Below are 20,930 nucleotides of genomic sequence, written 5' to 3'. Positions count from 1 at the left end.
TTTCATAATACATAAAAGCATATTAATTAAAACGTGAATTATAGAATCTTTAGATGATTCCTAAAATAATACCCCTAACCAACCATTAAATATTGATCATAAAATAAAACCACAAGAAATCTCAAACATAATTACCTTTACTTTTTATTCTTTAAGCAATCCCTAGTTTCCTACAAAATATATTTGGCCTACCATAAAAGAAGAAAAAATTTATGATGTTGCATTCGAGCATTTAATTTAATAATTAATTAAAATTTTTTTAAAAAAGAAAAATTTGAACTTCTTTTTCGATACAATATATTTAACTTATCATAAAAAAAAAAATTTACGGTATTATATTTGAATTTAAGTATTTAATTCGATGATTAATGTATTTTTTTAAAAAATAAAATTCGAATTTCTTTCTTAATACAATATATTTAGCCTACCATAAAAGAAAAAAGAAAAAATTTATTGTAATACACCGATTATTTGATTCGATGATTAATGGATAATATTTTTTAAAAGAGCAAAATTTGTATTCTTTTCTATAAATTAAAAAAAAAAAAGTGACGATGTTTGCTTCTATAAAAGGAAAGATAAAGACTCATGCTTAGGAATCGTTTCTTGTATTTGGATATTTTGTATTATTTTTCCAAATCAGGGTTTCAAGAAAAAGGAAAAAAAAAAAAAGAAAAGCTGACCAAAGGAATAGCAAGGTTGCTTCAAGATGAAACAATGGATACCCGCAAAAGCCTAACATCACTTGTTCAAGCAACCAATATCAAATCTATTTGTATTTCTTCAGTTGCCTAAATGTGATACTTGTTGTAGAGAACTTGGAGATTAGGCATTGAGTAGGAGAGTTAATAACTTTTTCTTTTCTTATTATCCATGGAGGATTTGGTGGTGGAAAATCTTTTCAGTGGCAATAGAGAAGTGCAGATTCAAGCTGCAACTGAACTCAGTAAACTAAGCAGCAAGCAAAGGCATAGATTGGCTGAAAGAGGGATTATTTCACCATTGGTTTCAATGCTTCAATCACAAGATTATGAAGCCATTGAAGCTTCTCTTTTAGCCCTGCTTGGTCTTGCATTTGGCAGTGAAAGGTTTGTCTCTTGCTTTTCTTCTCCCATATGCAGAATCCAAAGAATTTCTCTATAACTAATTCTGTAGTGTTTTTTAGCAGAAACAAAATCAGGATTGTAAAAGCTGGGGTTATACCAGTGTTGTTAGACCTTCTTCAATGCCAAAATGAGCAACTGATTGAACTGACAATGGCAGCAATGTTGATCCTGTCTTCTTGCACTGCAAACAAGTTGGTAATTGCTTCTTCAGGAACCATACAACTCCTTGTAGAAATCCTGAACCTGATAAATTCTGATGTCAACAATAGCAGTATCTTTAGCATGCAAGCAAGGATAGATGCAATAGCTACACTCCAGAATCTCTCAACTTGCCCTCAGATAATTCCATCAATTGCTTCTTCTGGTGTCATATATAGCTTGCTTCAACTTACCCATTGTTCAGAAAAATCATCAGAGCTGACAGAGAAGGCAATGGCTCTACTAGAAAACATTGTTTCTTCATCAGAGAATTCAATTCAAGAAACAGTCAGCATTGGTGGTGCAATCAGGATTTTAGTAGAGGCAGTGGAAGAGGGTTCTCCACAAAGCAAAGAGCACGCTGTGGGAATCCTCCTTCACATATGCCAAAGCTGTAGAGATAAATACAGAGGCCTGATATTGATGGAAGGTATAATGCCTGGCCTACTTCAACTCAGTGTAGACGGAACCTGGAGAGCTAAGAGTATGGCTCGAGAGCTGTTGCTTCTTCTGAGGGATTGCTCGAATTATGCTTCGACAAGTAAACAATCAAAACATGAGCTTATGGAACAGGTTATGCAGGCGATTGATGCAGATGCAGAGAAAGTTACAGGAACAACACTGAGGCTGGTAGAAGAGATGATAACCAAGCTCAGTATATAATTTTTTTTTCTTCTTTAGGATGATACACTTGAGCTTTAGATTATAGGCTTACGCAGGGCAATTGAAATCTCTGTAAATTATATTGGTATTGGGTGCTGTTTGCTAATCTCAGGAGTTTTTCTTTTAATTGCCTGAATATTTAACATTAGTGATTCCCAAGGCAATTTCAAACCACAGGTTATGAATTTGCATCTCCACTCGCAATTAGCACCAAAAACTGAATACAAGCCTGTGATCCAAAGGTAGACTAGGCAGTTTTAAACAGTGATATGATACAAAATAGATCCGAGACAATACCATTTAAAATTTTAACAAAAATTATGTTTCTCATTTAACATGAAAATACGAATTGTAACATTACAAACATGACAACACCAATTTGAGGAAACATTTTACCGATAATGATTTCGGTATCAGGCTGAAGCATTTAACAAGTCTTACATCTAGTAAAACAACATATTAATTCGAGCATTTTCATTCCCATATCGTAAAAAGTGACTATTTGTATCAATCTCCACCAGAAGTTTGTAGTTTGGAGGATTATTTTATCATCAACTATTGCCTCTGCGACCAAAAAACAGGGGCTTACAACCCACAAGCAAACAGTAAAATATTGGAATACGGGGCTTTTAATTCAACCCGATCTTCTATAATAGCTATAAGCCACAGCAATGGTTGCCACAGCTCCAACCACAGCTGCTGCTGTAAGAACATCAAGTTGCTCCCATGATTGGAACCAGCATGTCAATCTGCCTGGCCCAGTCTTTCCGCGTGATTCTGTTGTTTCTTCAATTTTTTTACTTTCACTTACTTCAGGGCTAGCATTCATGCAACAGGTAAACCCATTAACACCCTGACAACAACCACCCACGTTTTCCTTGGTCTTCTGAGCAGTAGATTCTTCATGCTTCTCATTCTTCTTCACTTCTTCCCCATTTGGAAGCTTCTGTTCACCTTTTTTATCACCTCCTTCATTAGAAGCCCCCATTTGACCCCTGCAGATGAATCCGTTACATGCTTTTTCATTTTACATATGAACCCAACTACAAAAGAAAAAATTTACATAAAAAGGAATAACTGAAAGCTTCATATATATGGCATATGCAATTCATCGCACGATACAGATGTGGCTTCCAACATGCAAAACACACTGTACACTTAACTAGTGGTGGCATGAATGATATCACTAAAATTCTAGCAAAAAACGCAGCCTAAAATAAGTAACAGAAAGTAGAAAAGAAACATTTCATAAGAGCATTATAGGGAAATGAAGTAAATCACTGCCTTCAGAAGAGTTCTGAAGCTGTATTAGTGCAAAATAAGGCTAAGGGCCAATTAGTTGCATGCATAAACCACAGTTTGCCGCCTTGTCAGCATTTAAGACAATCAATACTAGGAAAGACATGCAGCAGCACTAAGAATACATTGTAAACGCTTTCAATGAAGGATAAAACTTATATGAAATTTTTTAGGAGAAATTTATGAAGTTCCTTCTTAAAAATAATTTAATAAAAACTTTGATAAAAAATCGAAAGCAATAGATTAGGAGAATTCAATGTCAAAATCAATAATATGTAAAAAAATTATTAAAAATATTGATTATATTTCAAATTTAATCGATATTTATTTAACAGTAAAAATTCTGTTAATACTTTTATTAAAAATATCTATCTAAATATATATATATATATATATAAATTTTTTCAAATTTTTTTCAAAATTTACACATTTGATATATATAATGAAATTTTTTTAATTTATCGCTTTTTTATTTAATTTTTTTTAATAAAAAATTTCACGAACTTTTTGTAAAAAATTTCATCTAAATCTTTCCCTTCAATGAATAATCTAGAAAAAGTATGCATATTAAGTATGTACTGACAATGTTATGGTCAAACCCCATCTACCACAAAAGATTGAGGTAGCAAGTACATCTCCAATAGATGAATATACTCAAACAGGAATACTACACTAACCATCTTAAGTTCGGAATAAAGAAAATACACAAACCTCCAAAGGCGTTCTATTATTTCTCCCTTTGCAATGTGCTGATCCAGCAATTCAGGCACATCATCCGGAGTAACATAGCCATACCTGCAACCGTTTGAGGAAGAAAAAAAACAATAACATCAAAATGCATTCAATGCAGAGAAGCATAAAGAAATATGATGCAGACATTACCAATGGCCCATAATCTTTCCCTCAGAATCTGGGCTGAAGATAATCAAGTTCCCAGCATACTTGTGCCCTCCAATGTGAGAGCAAGCACTTACAAACACCTGATCCTTCAGTCCTCGCAACGCAATCTCCTCGTTCAGCTTTTCAATTAGAATTGGTCCACAAACACCACATCTCTTGTCACGATTACCATGAGCACACACGAAGACATATGAACCGGTGAATGTCTCCTGCACTCCTGAAGTCCAAGGCTTGCCATTCACAAGCACATCCTCGACAAAGCCATCCACATCAGAGTCCGTCAAACCCCTTCCATCAGAACAATAAAAGACCCTCAGCATAAAAATCCCTTATCTCACAATCTTAATAGCATTCTCCCGTTATTTTTCAAACAAAACAAAAATCCAATTTCAACTCAACAAATAAAAATAATAAAACAATAAAATAAACAAAACACTTGCTAATCATCATGATAGGTTGGCCTACATTTACAGGAGGATAATTACATTTAACTCCACAATTGGCTTCAATTTTTTGACACGTGCCCGTTTAATCATAATTCGAGAAGGGTTAATTTCTTTATTTTTAAAAAAGTAATTATATATAAAAAAAAAAAAAAAAAAAACTTAATCAGACGTAGAAAAAAATCAGATTCATAATCGGATAAATTGTAAAAAGTAAATTTTTAACCCAATTTTTTTTTTCATTTGTGCCGCATCCGATTTGTAAAGAAAGTCAACAAGATTTAGAAAAGAAATTAATTCAAAAAATTTCAAAAAAAAAAAAAGAAAGAAAGAAAACTTACTTGTATTTGATCATTTCAGGGAAAATCAACACATCTCCGTCAGATTGCTCTCCTTCAATAACCGTCAACAGTGTCTACAAAAATTGAAAAAAAAACCATGATTAATTGAAAATTGAAACCTCAAAAGTAATAGGCAATTGATCGGAACGACAAGAACGAACCTTGCTAGGGATGTCGTTTTTGCGAGACTTGAGAGCGGAAGAAAGATGCTTAGGGAGGAGATCCTCTTCGACGCGGGAAGCCCAATCGGTATAGGATTTATGGCGAAGAAACAGGTGGCGATCGTAGGGATTAACAGTGCCAGCAAGGTTACTGGAGTACATCTCCTCGCGCGTGAACCCGAACTTCGCCACATCTTCGGCGGAAACGGCTAAGAAGTTGTTAGAATCCGCCATCGAAGAAGAAGAAAAAGAAACAAAAGCTGGCAAAGATTTTGGAGCAGCGTGAAACCGAATTCCAGTAAAGGAGGAGAAGAGAGAGCCGGGGAGGTGCGCAATGCGCATGAGGGGAAGTTTGAATGAAAAAGGCAATGGAGCGTGGAGCATACGCGCAGGCTAGGCGAGGATTTGCTGGTGTAATGGCTATGGAAGTTTCGTAGAACTGTTTTTTTTTTTGGTTAATTAATAGTGGAATTTATAGAACGTAGCAAATTCACATTCATAGAATAGTCAAAAAAATAAACTTGAAAATTTCCTTTCTTACGACGAATTTTAGGTCCAATCGTAAGACTTTTATTAACAACTTCACATTTTTGTATTTATATTTAATTAACTTTTTTAAAATTTTATTACAAATATATAAATATTGTAATTTTTTAATTTAATGTATTATTAATAATCAAATATAAATTCTAGATTTAACTTAATTTGTTTACAATTATTTTTAAAACTTAATTTATATATAATTACCTTTAAAAATGATATTTATTATATAAAAAATTTAAATTTTAATATCTATAATTTTTTTCATTGTCTCAAGATTGGGACTTTTATTTCTTATAAAAATAAAATGTATTTTTGGTGTTATATTTATTATTAGATATATTTAAGAGTTTATATTTAATATATGTAATAAATTTTATATATTATTTATAAATTAAATAATATTATCTCATTAATGAAATAAAATCAGATGATATTATTTTATTAATAAATAAATTTTTTTAAAAATATTAATTTTTTATATATTTATTTTAAAACTTAATATTTATTAATTAATAAAATAATATTATTTAATTTATTGATAGTATATAAAATTTATATACTAATAACATATTAAATTTAAATGATAAAAATAATTAAAATTTTAATTTTGGATTATAAAAATTATTTCATGAAGTGGACTAAATAATCAATTTGATTTAAACAAGTTCAATATCAATCAAATAAATAGTTAGTTTATAGCTATAAAGAAAAAAATATTTTCACAAAATAATGGTTGGATCCTCTCCGATCACGTGGGAGCAAGCAATGAAGATTTTTCGTGTACGCCAGCTAGGTGGGTCCCCAATAATAAGGCCTCACGTAGCTCTTAGTTGACCTGGCGCGTGTTGGTGAAGGGCGTCGGTTGTGGAAGTTGTAGTTTTGATCCTTATTGTGACAGTACACTTTTCCCGGAAGCGAGCTGAAAGAGAGAAAAATCGATTATTTTCTTCACGTGATGAATTTGCGTAAAGCGTATGTTTGCTAACGTGGAATGTTATGGTTGGACCTTGAATTGTTCTTTTATGACTGACAGTCACTTGGTCACGAGATGTTAATTATCGGTCAGAGTCATTTGTTATATGGAAGAATTAAATAGGTAATACATCTGATGACGCATGCTCTGACGATTTCAAACAATTTCTATTTATTTTTTTAAAAATTTTTTCCTAAAAATATAATTCAATTTTATTTTTATAATTAAATTTATAATTTTATTATTATTTTTATATATACGGTAATTCTCTGAGAGGAAATAAAAAAAAAATTTCTCAATAATATGTAAAAAAGTTATTAAAAAATTATTTATAATTAAATTTAAATAATACTTATTTAATAGTAAAAATTATATTAATATTTTTATTAAAAATATTTATAAAAATATATATTCAAATTTATTAAAATTATTTTAAATTTTATACATTTTTTTACGTAATTTTTTAATTTATCGATTTTAATTTTAATTTTATTGTTTCTATTAAAAAAATTTACAATCTTTATCTAGAAAACTTCATCTAATACTTCCCCTCAGAAAAGAGAGAGCAGCAACTTCATAACTCGCTCCTATTCATTTGCATTTCGCGATGCTGTTTATGGTGCTTGGGGTTCAAAGATAAGTTACAACTTGTGCTACCAAAGGAACTAACAACTTATAGCTCCTTGCATGAGCAAAAGATCAGACCATTGGAGCACAATTCGACTGAGGTGGTGGAAACAAATAATCACAAGAATCAAAAGAAATCGATCTCTAAATAGTTACATGAAGGCTTCACATCTACACCCGGAACCTTGTCATTGGTAGGTGGTACTTTTGCCGTTTCGGTTCTGGAAGAAAAGTCCATCATGGCTGGCTTTGGCACTTCTGGTGGATTTGCACAACGAATGAGTGCCCAATTGACACTCTGGAAGAATGGATGCTGTTTAACTTCAGTAGCACCACGCCTATATGCGAGCCGATGGTGTGGTTCCTTTACAAGTAAACCTCTGATCAAGTCCTTAGCAGCGAAGCTCACATTTGGATACTCTGGAAATCTCAATGGTTGGCCAACCACATTAAAGAGAGTTGCCCGGTTCCCTGCCCCCTTGAATGGGGTTTTACCAAACAGAAGTTCATATAGAAAGATCCCAAATGTCCACCAATCTACAGCACTTCCGTGGCCTTCACCTTTAATGATCTCAGGTGCCAAGTACTCGTGAGTGCCCACGAAGGACATTGATCGAGCATTAGTAGGTTCTGCAATAAGCTCAGGAAGAGGACTCACTTGATGATTTGTTTCATTCTTTACTTTGCTCTTGTTTTCTTTCTTGGGCTTGCTTGAAAAAAAACGTGGTCCAAAACATGCAGGTTGGAGACAAGCTGGCTGCATTACACAAGTTGGCTCAATGCATGCAGGTTGAGCACAGTATGCTGAATTTTTTGATTCCAGGGTTGAGTTTGAAGATTTGACCAGAGTGGGAGAGACGGCACATCTAAGAGAGAGGTCAAAATCTGAAAGCATTATGTGTCCATCTTCTCTCACCAAAACATTCTCCGGCTTAAGGTCTCTGTAAATGATCCCAAGCATGTGAAGATACTCCAAAGCAAGGAGAACTTCAGCCACGTAAAATCTGCGGAGCAACATAAAAGATCAATGCTGATGACAATAAGTAGTAGTAATTACTTAGCATTAATCTTTTTACTGCAATCTGTCCATATCAGACCACATTATCATCTGAGATGCTGGAGAACACAACCTATTCAAAACTGCAAACTGTGAAAACTAGAGCAGAAGGATAAGAATATGAATACTTCCTTAAACATCTGATATGCTGGAGAAACCTGAATGAACAAGACAACGATTGGGGATCCACAAACAGACCCGGAGAAAACGTCATTGACAAAAGTCAAGTATATTTAAAATTTAGAAAGAAAAGGAGGGATGTAAAGGTTCAATTATCAATGTAAATGTCATGCAGCCTAAAAACTTGAACAACTGCCAAAAGGTGTGTTTAGATACATTATGACATCTCAGGATTTCATGGTGCCCAACCAGAGATTATAATGTCCTGGACTTGGATATAAGCAACTAGATACAAGTTATTCCAATTTTCAGTAAGCAAAGGAAGTTTCTTATTTTTGTTATGGTTCTTTATAAAGAGCCACAGTACCAACTAAATTGTAATACGAGTTTCCTAGCAGCGTTGAATTGTACATCTGATGGGACAATCGAGCCGTAGAGGGAGTTAACAGGAAATGGACCACGGGTTTTCATAGAAAATCTTAAATCCATCCAGCAGTTAAATTAAAATTGCAATAATGTAGGCTTGAGTATAAGGAGTCATGAAAATGGGGAAGAAGAGCAATAGCTGAGTAGCTAACCTGGCAGCTTGCTCTGAAAAGTACTTTCCATGTTGTCTTTGCCTGAGAGAGTGCAAATCTCCCCCAGGGCAGAACTCCATCACCAGGCAAGAAAGCTTCTCTGTCTCAAAATGTGTATACAAGGTGGGTAGGAAGGGATGATCCAGAGATTGGAGAATCTCTCTCTCTGTCTGGGCTCTGAGAAGCTTCTTACGACTAGCCAAAAGTGCTTTATCCATAACCTTCATGGCAAAATAAGTTTTAGTGCCAGTCAATTCAGATAGATAAACACTGCCTATATCCCCACATCCCAGTCTCCTCAGCACCCTAAAGTGCTTAAAGTCCAAGTCTCCCTTTCGAGATTTGACAACTCGAACCGCTTCCCATCTTATATCATTTGCTTTGTGAGGCTTGTAGATGGCACTGCTTAGATAACTAGAGCTGCTTTCATCACTAACATCACTGCCAGTGCTCCCTCTATGGATGCTCGTCTTCCTACTCACTTCACCACTTCCACCAGACTTGCCAACACTGCTTGCACATTCACCAACTTCTGTATTGGTAAAACTTTGTTTGACTTCTGCGTAAAGCGTGCCAGTACACATACTATTTGAAGGACTTGGACAAAAGCTTGGCTCTGATTGAGATACAAAATGGTTGTCCAACTCCACAACACCTCCTTTACATGGACCTGGTACAATTTTTTCAGATTCTAACGAACCACTTGAATTAGAACTCTTATGATCATCAGTGGGATGTTTGATGGAAGATTTGCTTTCCACTGTCAAAATATTTTTCTGGCTAGAAATAATAACCTCGTTCTTTCCCACCAACTCAGATTTCCCATTACTCGAATCGTAATAGTGTTTCGCCATATTAGGCGATTCTTCCTGCTGCATGTTGTCATAGGCTGCTTTGTATGAATGCTTTTGATAGCCTACAGAACCATTTGGATGTCCAACAATCCTCACGCCATGATTAAGAGTAGCTGCATGGGATGTAGAAGAAGGGCCTTCTTTTCTGGATTGTTTGGGAGATGGAGGCCGAGAAGGCCTAGGCGTCCCACATGTTGAAGGAGAATTATTGTTGCCTATAGCAGAACCGGGACTTTGACTCTTTGATGAAGAAATAACGAGTGATTCCATTGAACAATTCAACCACAGCTACCACTGCCAAACCAAAGTCCAATTTAGCAAAGTAAAATCTTTCCCTCTGTGTGACAACTCTATGATAAAGCCATTAATCATAGAATCTTCCAACTTAAATGTCCTAAAACACAAAAACAACTATTACAAAATACAAATAAGCTGTTGAAATCAAGAAAGGAAATTTTAAAGCTGGAGTCGTTAAACTCAAGCAAAATATAATCACCAAGTAATTTTACAGCTAAAGAAAACACCAAAGATTGCGGAGATATCAATAGCTGACCCTTAAGACAAGACACCAAACATTAACTTTTAAGTTAAAAATGCAAACCTTTTTCTTTCTTTTTGAGAGTTAAAATGCAAAGTTTGGTTACTATGAAAATGCATGAACAAGAAAAACAAGCTTAAAAATAAAGACCCAAACTTGATCAAAGAAGCAAAAGAAAAAGAATCCGTCAAAGAAAAAACTTTAGCCAAAAACAAGTTACCTGATCATAGAACAGAGAAAACAATGCACGGCAAGGTGAAATCTTTCATTGAAGAAAAACCAAGGAAAGGAAAAATGCTGTTCTTTGAAGAGAAAAGTGCAACAGCTTTCCTTTATCTTGTTTGGTGGGTTTGCCTTGTTTGTGTTTCTCTTCTCCTAAGAAGCTATTCCGGATCCGATCCAAACGAGAAAAAGAAAGAAAACAATGATAATAGCTTTGTTTTTTTGTAATTATGAATGCAAAAGTTTATGTTCTGCTATTTTCCGTCGTCTTATGAAAGAAAGATTAAGAGGAAAAACCAAAGCTAGCTTGACAAGCATAGCAAACAAAGCTTAAAGCCGTCTTTATCTTTGGATTGTTTCCTCTCAATTCTAAGGATAAAAAAAAAAGAAAATTCTCTTTGATTGGCGTTGGTTCCTCACTTTCTTGTTCTTGTTTTTGTAAATTTGGGCCACCCCACCTTTTAATAATCTCACTTCCAATACCAACTTTTACTATTTATTATATTTATTATTCCTGTATTTATATAATATAAAATATTAAAATTTATATATATAAATTTTATTTTATATAAAAATTATATATTATAATTCATATCAATATAATAATATAAAAAATATTTTTTAAATTTATATATAATTATCATTAAAATTTTAAACCATATCAAATCTACTATTTACTATTCAAGTACTATTTTCAATGCATATAAAGCCTTTAAATGAAGTTTTTTTTTTTTTTTTTTAATTTTTACTTTGAAACCAATTACTCAATTATATCCTTTAAAATTTTAATTTATTCCCATAAGGAAACTCCATTGATGTTCAATTCTAGTCTACTTGTTTTCACTAGCAATAATGCATATGACTTTATAAACAATAAGTGGCATGAAAATTATATTTGAGCTACTATAGTATTATCTATCATTCCAATCAATTTACTAAATTTTAAAATATTATCAACTAAATATATTGATAATGGATTAAAAATTTTGTTTTTTTTAATTACACATATTAATAAAAATTACAATTATAATAAAATAGCTTTTAAAATACATAAAAAGACAAAACCAATAAATAATTCAAACTAACAACCAACAAATTAATTAATATATAATTATATGAAACCTATATCTTATAAACTTAAACTTGGATCAAAAGATTAAATATATTAAAAATTGATAAAAAAAAGAGGTTATTATCTTTAAGAAAATTGAGATTTAATATGTTTCAAATATACCAAAAAAAAATAAAATTACCATATGTCAAAAATATTTTAAAAAATTATTAAAATGCTTATTTTTAAACTTGATTTATTAATTTTGGCCAAAGAAATTATAAATTGAAAGATTTAGTAGTTACACAATAATTCAATTTCATTCAATCTTAATTATTCAAACAAAGGCATTAGTCAACAATAAGATTCTCTAAATTTTTTTTTTATTTATAATTTCCAATGCATAGTACATTTTATGTATCAATTTATATGTTTAATTCAATTTTTTTAATGACAAATATTTTATTAGACAGCTTTGAATCATTCATTATTGGACAGAACAACTAGATGCAGGGTGTAAGAATTAAACAATAATATTTTTTTTTCTTTTTCAAATTTATAGTCATTAAGTTTTGGATGGTAACAAAATAAAAATGAATATTAATCACATGGTGGGTTTAAGTACCCCACATTTAGATCCGTCACATTGATATAGTGGTCCAACTTAAAAATTATAAAAAGAAAAAAAAATCAACACCATTTAAAATTTTAATAAAAATTATATAAATTAAAAAATTATCAAATATATTTACAATAAAATTTTTTAATTTTACAAAAAAAATTAATTGACACATGTTTTTTAATAAATATTTTAAAAAATTAATTAAAAAATATGTATTCTTATCTTAATTTTATTTGTAAAATTAAAAAAATTCATTATTCGTTATTAAATAGTTTTTTATATAAATTTGATAAAAATTAAAAAATGTGTTGTTTTTAATGTATTCCCACAAATTTAATATAATAATTTTTATATTTTATATAAAAATATGATAAATCACACTAAAATTTTTTAATTTATATTTTATTTTTTTTGACAATAACGAGAAAAATCCTTCACATGCGGGCACGTGAACATAAACAGGTGGCACATGGACGGCTGTCATGATATTACCATGCACCTACTGGTGACATTACCAATAATATTTATTTTTTTAGGGCCACCCTTCCCTTTAATTTAGCAGTAATTAAAGCCCTTAATGGGTAAAATAGTCTTTTACCCATTTAATCCTATCCCTTGTTAAAAAAAGTGGTGAAATGAATGTCTAATCTATTCTTTGATAGGAGAACCTTATGACGCATGGGGGTCACCCTGTCAGGGAGGAGGGTCCCACAATGTGCTTTGTGGGGACATCGACATATTTGGGACCCTCCTTACGGGGTCTTTTTGGGAATTTTGTAGGGCAGATGTTAGGCCTAGGGTAGTCCTAATTCCTAAATCCCCCCCTAATGCCATCTTCGGTCAAGGGTACCCCTTGAATTGGGTCCCATTAACTAACCCCTCGATTGATCGCAGAATTTTATGATGATCTGACGGTGACGAGGGAATTCCTCTAATATCGGACGAACCCTAGGTGGATTGAAGGGATATTTGATGTTGCCAACCGCCCCCGTCTGTCTGATGTTGACACGTAGACTGATTTGGTGGTTATCTAGAAAGGGCCCAATTCTGTGGGACCCCTGTCACCCAATCACGTAAACATGTTACAACAATCATTTTCAGTGTGCAATGTGCCAAATCATTCTCTCCTTCCCCCCATGATTGCTCCTTCCAACAAGGGGATAGCCTAGTGTAATCTCCTGTAGTCAGGTTTATGATAAACATGGAATGGAATTGAAATTTTTATTTTTTAACATTTTATTTTTTAAAAACATCGATAGGTTAAATTCAAATTTTAATTGAATTGATTCATAAATTTAAAAAATAATTAATTTATATAACTACTTTTAAACATAATATTTAATAAATTTAAAATTTAAATTCGAATACTTGAAATTCATGACAAATACGATTTTTTTATTTTAATTTTATATATATATATATATATATATATATAAAGCAGGATATGAAGTATTGGATCATGGATGTCAAATCCTTACAGTTGGACCTGTTGGTATGGCAATGTCCTTTAAAATGCAAGGAAAGATATGCAGATTTAGAAAGGTCTGATTCAGGGATTATGAGATTAAAAGAAAGCAAAAATTAGTATAAAAATAAAGAAATACCATCAGTTGAATCAATCAAAGTAATTTCATACCAATAATAATCAAGCATTATCCAACTTCATGATTCATTTACATTAGTTAAGCATTACTAAGCTCGTTCCTACAATCTGATAATCTTATTTCTTCTTTCCTGTTAAGTAGATATGAATGCATTATATCTGAGTAAAAAAATGTATCAAAACTATGCATCAAGACTGTTCTAGCAAGCTTTCAAGATATAAGTTTAAGATGTATCTCCCTGTCGACAGAACATCGAGCCGCTTCTCACTAGGTTCATACTTTCCTTTGCGAAGCTGGTATCGGTGTGTTACAGCTGAGATTGTATATGTTTGGCCTTCAATTGTCACACTCTCTCCACACTGCAAATTCTGATGCAGAAGGAACAATTAGAACTGACAGAAATAGAACATAAATACACCAGCAGCAATATGATGTTATTTTTCGAGTTTCACAACTGTATCGGACCTACTGATCCCTGTTAAACAGAGTAGCAATATTGACAAGATGACAGATCATTAAAGTTCTACATGTTTGGTACTTAGAATTAGACAGAAGGGCTTATTATATTCTTAGCTTTCTGCTTCTATAACACATGATGAAGGACCCTACATATTTACAACTCATTAAACAAGTAGTACATCAGTACAAGAGAGGTTGATAGTCCGAAAATTTACAACCAATATATGGGCTACGCCCATCCAATAATATAAAACATATTGCACTGATGGCATTCACATACCCTTCTAATCATTGCATGATCTGCACAAGATTGGTTTCCTAGAATCTTCACCATGATGATTGCCTAATCCGAGCTATGTTTTGCTGTGTCAAATTATATTCAGTAGTTTTGAGCGGCTCATTTAGGATGAAGCAGGAGATCAGAAGTGTCCCCAACTAATGCAACCAGCTGAGCTGAGCTAGTAGCATATCTCCACTTTGAAGAGTTTCCCTACTTGAACCTCATCCTTTTGTTTTGACTACTCTTTCTTCTGTTGAAAACTCTTCATTGTCTTTACTTCATTTGTCTAAACTTGATTACCAGTTTTTGATGTCTTGCTATCATCAAGCGACTAATATCATTATCCGGCCAAATTAGGGGAAATGAGGAAAAGAACAAATGAGAGATCATCCAAAGCCAAAAATCTGATAACCACTCCTTCAATCTGATTCTGTAAACTATACATCTGTCAAAAAGCTTTCATATGCTTGCCATTGCATAAACTTGGCAACCATTAATCAAAATTTCACTTCCATAACCTACAATCAAAAGCTGAAAATGGGAGAACCACTTCTTCAATCTGATTTCATAAACTATACATCTGTGAAACAGCTTTCATACGCTTGCCATTGCATAAAGGCCAACCCTTAATCAAAATTTCACTTACGTAAACTAGAATCTCTAAAATGCTTAGGAAAGATCGGTACTCTATACCTTCAAAACCAATTAACTTCATTACATGCTCTCAACAACAAAATTAAGACTCTAAAGTCCAAATTGCCATCCCTTAAAGGTAAAGTCTTACACCTTTCTTCGCAATTGAGTAAAACAAGTAATTGAAACAACATTCCCATCACATATCTTCTATTCTCTATCTTACTTTAAATGTTCTTAAATATGAAAAATAATATATACATCAAGAATGCCATCACAAAAAGTTATTGTAACATCATAATTTTAAACACAACAGGATACAATATGAAAACAATACAAAAAAGATACGAAAGTAACATGGTTTAAAATTATAACAAAAATGGTATCCGGGTTTTAGTATTTGGGGTATCTACACAAATTGTGACAACAATTTTCTTGTTTTATTCGTGTTTAATAACGAAATAGACACAACATAGATACACGAATTACCAATTATTTTAAACCCAACATTATATTTTTGAAAGGAACATACTTTGGGAAATTTTGTAATCAGACCTTTAGGTTTGGAATCATTAGCTCATCCTAAATGCAAAGACTTCATATTCTTGACATTTTTTTTTCCATAAATATATAGAGACAGAGTTCCAAATGACTTATTTTCTGACCAAAAAGAAAATTTCAGAGAACAAAAAAGACAGTAAGTTGCAAATTACAAGTGGGGACTTACAGAAGGGAAGCAACGAACACCAAGGGACTTGGGCGGGGGTGTAATTTCGATGACTTTATAGGGGTAATTATTGTGATGTTCTCTTCCTTTTTCTCTCCTTCTGCAAATTACATGGAATCCCTGAGTCTGTCAGCAAAGTAAAGAAAGCCCAGAATTAGTTTTTTTTCTTTTAATCAAGAATAAACAAGGAAAATTATTTTTTTTAAAGTAAAAAAAAAAAAAAGAAGAAAGAAAATTTTTCACCTTTTGGAATGCACGTAAATTGGATGCTGCTGCCACCATTGCCATTTTCTCTCTGGGTTTTCCCTTTTCTTTCTTTGGGTTGAAATTGAAACTTGAAAGAAAGAAGAAGAAAGAATTTTGAATATTTTGACTTGTTTATTTATTTTGCATAGAATTTTTGTTTCCCGCTGTCTTTTTTTTTTTTTTTTTAATGACAAAGCTCCTTTAGGACACGAAGCTAAAGCAATGGTGTTGGCGGTTGGGAAGGGCAGATGAGATATTTTGGGAAATTGTGTGGTGTTCAAATGAAAAAATTTGCTTGTCCTATTAGCCACTTTTGTTTTGTCGTGGAAACTTTCTGTTTTGTTATTTTTATTTTTATTCAATAAAAAATGAAAAAATAAGTAAAAAATAAACTAAAAACGAATAACAAAAATTAAAAATTAAAAAAAAATCAATCAAACAAAATGAATATTTGAGCAACATGGGAAATGTTTTGTGCTAATAATTTTTTTTTAAATTGTTGATTTCCAAATAAAATATATAAAATACATCATAATTACATAATATTAATAAAAAATATAAAAATAACACAATTTAAAATTTTAATAAAAATTATAAATAAATTTAATAAAATTAAAAAATATATTTTATATTTTTATATCATATGAATTATAATATATAATTTTTATATAAAATATAATATGAAATAACATAAATTTCCATATCTACGTGCATAGTTCTTTTGTCTGAAAATCTAGGCATGTCAAAGGAGCAAAAGGCATTGAGCAGAAAGAAAATAAGAGCTCCAAGAAAAAAAAAAGGGTTTTTTCTTTGCTTGCTGTGTTCATTCAAGAATCAATCTTACAGCTTGCAAGATTTGCATGTTAATGTCAATGGAAAAGTACAAAAATCAGACCAATTAGCTCTCACAGTCCAGCTATAAATTAAAGGGTAAAGTGGATGATCAAATCCTTCAACCTCAAATATGAAAAGACTCGAACAAGAAAGAAAGCCAAAGTAAGAAAACGGACATGACAATGAGCTACAAGGTACAAACTGAGGCAACATTCATAACCTCAAAAGAGATTTTCCCAGCAACAATCTTTCTATCTTCCATAAGGATGGTACCGACCGCTGCCTGCACCGCTATATCCCCCTCGACTTCCATAGAACGAACTTCCGCCACCACCAACACCACCAGCACCACCTCCATAGCCACTTCCATAGCCACCTCCAAGGCCAGTGTCATAGCTACTACCATAGCCACCAGCAGTGCCAGCACCATAGCCGCCATAAAACTCACCAGGGCCTCCATAGCCACCTCCTACATCATAGCCTCTGTTAAAATTTCCTCCATAACGACCTGAGTATCCAAGGGAGGACTCTCCCCTGTAAGGCCCTATACCACCACCACCATAACCTCCATACCCAGCAAATTCACCTCCCCCATATGCCCCATAACCACCAGACCGACCCCCATAACCCCCACTTGATCTGTAACCACCACTACCAAATCCACCACCTCCGTATCTACCATAAGCATCTCCAGATCCACCACCATATGCAGTCCTGGAGTCATTATATCGTTTGGATGGAGGTGGGGGAGGGTTCGGTTTCTTTGGCTCTGCCCTTTTGATCTCCACCTACAAGTAAATAGAAACATCATGAGACTCATTTTAGGATTTGTAAATCAAAGAGAACCATAAATATTCTAAATTCCCCGTACTCATAAGCTACGAGTACAAAAGAACTATGGCTAATACTAAGAGACAAGATTCCATGAGGTTTCATTCCTTCCTATGTTTCATCATGAATTACGATAATAGTAAACAACCAAAGCAAAAGAGAAAAATCAAGAAGAATTTTTCAGGCCTAAAAGTAAAGTCTCATCAAGCAAAATGGTGCAAATTAATGGAAATGTTGTCACTTGGTAACAGCTCAGAAAGAGGTACCGCTGGTATTTCATAAAAGTACCTTTATGACAAGGACTTTGTCTGTTAATATTATCAAAATGCAAAAAATTATTTGATTAACATGTATCTCTCATCTATTTACGGTCAATGAAGGGTTATGACAACAGTTTCGTAAGAAGAAAATAAAGATCGCTCTAATAAATTTAATGGGGATTCTACATACCTGAGCTCCAGCAAAGTCAATCTTGTTTCCTTTGGCCAAGAGATCATCAACTGCTTGCTCCGTTTCAAAAGTGATAAATCCAAAACCACGAGAACGATTGGTGGCATGATCCCGCATGATTTGGTATTCTTTGACTTCTCCATGCTGTGAAAAGAAATCCTTGAATTCATCTGCCCATTGGCACCAAATATATTAACACTTACAACAAATATCAATGATGAATCAAGACCAATTTGGTCAAATGCATTCAAGCTTTACTGTTATAAATTAATGGAAGAAAAAGATTGGTATCACCTTCTGATACAGTTGAAGGAATTCCACCAACAAAAATCTTCCTAGTCTTGAAATCCTTACTTCCTGCTGCTCCTTTTGGTATCGTTCTCTTAATCTCTACCTAGTAGGCCACAAATCAAGACACATAGCATTGCCTCAAGTCAATAACTAAAGTAGCGCCCACAGGACTACAGTAAGGAAACAGAACAATCAACTTAACATCGAGACTAGAGCTGATTCTTACTTGTTTCCCATTAATATTATGGGTGTCCTCAATGACTTTATCAACTACAGAAGGCTCGGCATAAGTCACAAACCCGAACCCACGAGGCTGCCCCGTTTTCCGGTCCTTCATTATCACAGAATCCGTAATTTCACCATATTTACCAAAATGCTCAAGAAATTGTGCTGCATAAAATAAATAAAGAACCAGATGGATACTGACTACAGGCCACGCACTTTGTGCTAATATTCAACAAAATTAAGAAAAATCTCTAACAAACTAAAGAACTAACCAGAATTTGTCTCTCTCGCTAAACCTCCTACAAAAATTTTGCTGCAAATTTCCAAATATCGAATATAATCATAAATCACTTCAGAAGTATTCATACTAAAAGTTGACCTTTCAAAGGAACAAATACCTAAATATATCAAAATAATCCTACAAAACTGTACCTCTAAAGCAAAAAATATTAAAAGAACCCTAATTTCTCTTCTTTCCTTTTTTTCTTTATTTTCCCAAAGACACAATCTCAAACTTTGAACAAAAAAATTGAAAAAAAAAATACTTTTATTTTTCAATAACTTTACGTCGAGTGAAGGGAAATACAAAAAGTTTCAAGAATTTTCTTCACTTTCACCGCACTTTCTCGGGAAACAGAGGAAAGTTTTTATTAAAAAAAAAGAACAATAAGGGTATTTGTATTTCACTTAATTTACGTTTTTTTCAAATCAATGACTAATAGGCAAGGCAAAGTCTCAAGCTTTTTCCTCTACTTTTCTATCATTTTCTCAGGAAACAGAGTAAATGTAATATACATATATATATATATATATATATATAACAACCCTTTCTAGTTTCTAGTTTCAGTTAATTTAATTTTTTACACGTCATTAAGCAATGGGTAATCGAAAATCTAAAGACTTTCCTTTACTTTCCCGCACTTTCTAAGGAAACAAACAGAAAAAGAAAAGAAAAAAGGAAATATAAAAAACAACCCTTGCTAGTTTTCAGTTAATTTAATTTTTTACGTGTCATTAAGTAATGGATAATCGAAAATGTAAAGACTTTCCTTCACTTTCCCGCACTTTCTAAGGAAACAAACAGAAAAAAGGAAAAGAAAGAAGGAAACACAAAAAAACAACCCTTGCTAGTTTTCAGTTAATTTAATTTTTAACATGTCATTAAGTAATGGGTAATCGAAAATCTAAAGACTTTCGTTCACTTTCCAGCACTTTCTAAGGAAACAAACAGAAAAAAGAAAAGAAATTTACCCAGGGCTGGCTCCATCTCCCGTGTGAGGATGAGACTTGTCATCTTCTAGATGGTCAGATGATCTAAAATAGTGGGTTTCACCTTCAAGAATTGCTCCACCGTCTCGGGGGTCCATTGGCAAAATGGAAAATCTTTTAGAGCTTTAGGAGAAAGAAGAAAAGGAAAGGAAGAAACTTTAGCCCTAAAAATGTTCGTTTTGTAGTTCCAACTTTGAACCTTTGAAATAAAACGAAAGGCCTTAAAAAAAAAAGAAAACTTTAAAAGGGAAATCACCGACAGTTGTTGTTGCTAAAGAAAGAAAGGTAATAAGTAATTTATCAAAAAAATTTTATTAATTGTTAGATTTTACGTGAATAAAATTGCTTAAATTAATTTTTTTTAAAAATATATATATATATATATATTAAAAAGTCTAAAAGCTTTTTACTGTTATAAAAATAATTGTAAAAATGTGAAACTTTATTCTTTGAAGACTTAAATTTAAAATTGGATAAATTTTTATGTTTTAATTTGTTAAATAGTTTTTCTTATTATTCAATAATTATGAATATAATATTTTATTATAATTATAATTTTTATTTGTAATTTCAAAAAAATTAAGTAAATTGATATCATATAATTTGCCTCCTTTTTCCAACCGTCTTATAATTTTTTAGAAAATATAATTTGTTGGATTTTATTATTATTATTATTATTATTAATGAATATCACTATAATTTTCCTATTGCAAATTTGAAGGAAACCATTTAAATCTATTTATTAATAGATTTTTATAATTCATTGATAAAAAAAATGAATTTAA

The 20,930-nt window shown here is 32.4% G+C and overlaps 5 protein-coding genes across 9 annotated transcripts; 1 reads left to right on the top strand and 4 right to left on the bottom strand.

Annotated features, from left to right (window-relative positions):
- Positions 1 to 356: 356 nt before the first annotated feature.
- LOC111292424 (ARM repeat superfamily protein) lies at positions 357 to 2,490 on the top strand. Of its 2 annotated transcripts, none has more exons than XM_089767092.1 (2): positions 357 to 1,088; positions 1,166 to 2,490. In XM_089767092.1, the coding sequence occupies exons 1-2, from the start codon at positions 874 to 876 to the stop codon at positions 1,965 to 1,967; spliced, it is 1,017 nt and encodes a 338-aa protein (XP_089623218.1). In that variant the 5' UTR covers positions 357 to 873; the 3' UTR covers positions 1,968 to 2,490. The 2 variants fall into 2 exon arrangements, with proteins under 2 accessions (XP_089623218.1, XP_022740546.2); XM_022884811.2 differs by having other exon boundaries at positions 363 to 1,088; positions 1,169 to 2,490.
- Positions 2,267 to 5,444, bottom strand: LOC111292423 (Sucrase/ferredoxin-like family protein). The gene is made up of 5 exons (XM_022884810.2): positions 5,112 to 5,444; positions 4,951 to 5,024; positions 4,149 to 4,454; positions 3,978 to 4,061; positions 2,267 to 2,962 (listed from the first exon to the last, which is right to left on the bottom strand). The coding sequence occupies exons 1-5, from the start codon at positions 5,343 to 5,345 to the stop codon at positions 2,602 to 2,604; spliced, it is 1,059 nt and encodes a 352-aa protein (XP_022740545.2). The 5' UTR covers positions 5,346 to 5,444; the 3' UTR covers positions 2,267 to 2,601.
- Positions 5,445 to 7,197: 1,753 nt separating this feature from the next.
- LOC111292957 (serine/threonine-protein kinase D6PK-like) lies at positions 7,198 to 11,078 on the bottom strand. 2 transcript variants are annotated; one of them, XM_022885619.2, is made up of 3 exons: positions 10,622 to 11,078; positions 9,010 to 10,157; positions 7,198 to 8,258 (listed from the first exon to the last, which is right to left on the bottom strand). In XM_022885619.2, the coding sequence occupies exons 2-3, from the start codon at positions 10,131 to 10,133 to the stop codon at positions 7,382 to 7,384; spliced, it is 2,001 nt and encodes a 666-aa protein (XP_022741354.2). In that variant the 5' UTR covers positions 10,134 to 10,157; positions 10,622 to 11,078; the 3' UTR covers positions 7,198 to 7,381. The 2 variants fall into 2 exon arrangements, with proteins under 2 accessions (XP_022741354.2, XP_022741355.2); XM_022885620.2 differs by having other exon boundaries at positions 9,010 to 10,257; positions 10,622 to 11,055.
- A 2,828-nt stretch (positions 11,079 to 13,906) lies between these two features.
- On the bottom strand, positions 13,907 to 16,652 carry LOC111292566 (uncharacterized). 2 transcript variants are annotated; one of them, XM_089767343.1, is made up of 3 exons: positions 16,243 to 16,652; positions 16,000 to 16,125; positions 13,907 to 14,259 (listed from the first exon to the last, which is right to left on the bottom strand). In XM_089767343.1, the coding sequence occupies exons 1-3, from the start codon at positions 16,285 to 16,287 to the stop codon at positions 14,089 to 14,091; spliced, it is 342 nt and encodes a 113-aa protein (XP_089623469.1). In that variant the 5' UTR covers positions 16,288 to 16,652; the 3' UTR covers positions 13,907 to 14,088. The 2 variants fall into 2 exon arrangements, with proteins under 2 accessions (XP_089623469.1, XP_022740741.2); XM_022885006.2 differs by having other exon boundaries at positions 13,907 to 14,268; positions 16,243 to 16,601.
- A 382-nt stretch (positions 16,653 to 17,034) lies between these two features.
- LOC111292349 (RNA-binding (RRM/RBD/RNP motifs) family protein) lies at positions 17,035 to 20,358 on the bottom strand. 2 transcript variants are annotated; one of them, XM_022884677.2, is made up of 6 exons: positions 20,128 to 20,358; positions 19,149 to 19,189; positions 18,878 to 19,041; positions 18,655 to 18,754; positions 18,361 to 18,530; positions 17,035 to 17,867 (listed from the first exon to the last, which is right to left on the bottom strand). In XM_022884677.2, the coding sequence occupies exons 1-6, from the start codon at positions 20,241 to 20,243 to the stop codon at positions 17,331 to 17,333; spliced, it is 1,128 nt and encodes a 375-aa protein (XP_022740412.2). In that variant the 5' UTR covers positions 20,244 to 20,358; the 3' UTR covers positions 17,035 to 17,330. The 2 variants fall into 2 exon arrangements, with proteins under 2 accessions (XP_022740412.2, XP_022740413.1); XM_022884678.2 differs by lacking the exon at positions 19,149 to 19,189 and having other exon boundaries at positions 20,128 to 20,322.
- Positions 20,359 to 20,930: the final 572 nt, after the last annotated feature.

Source organism: Durio zibethinus, chromosome 10 (assembly GCF_047325235.1).
Source record: "Durio zibethinus cultivar Kanyao isolate XHJ-2024 chromosome 10, ASM4732523v1, whole genome shotgun sequence".
NCBI classification, from domain to species: Eukaryota; Viridiplantae; Streptophyta; class Magnoliopsida; order Malvales; family Malvaceae; genus Durio; species Durio zibethinus.
This window is presented reverse-complemented; position numbering and strand designations above follow the sequence as displayed.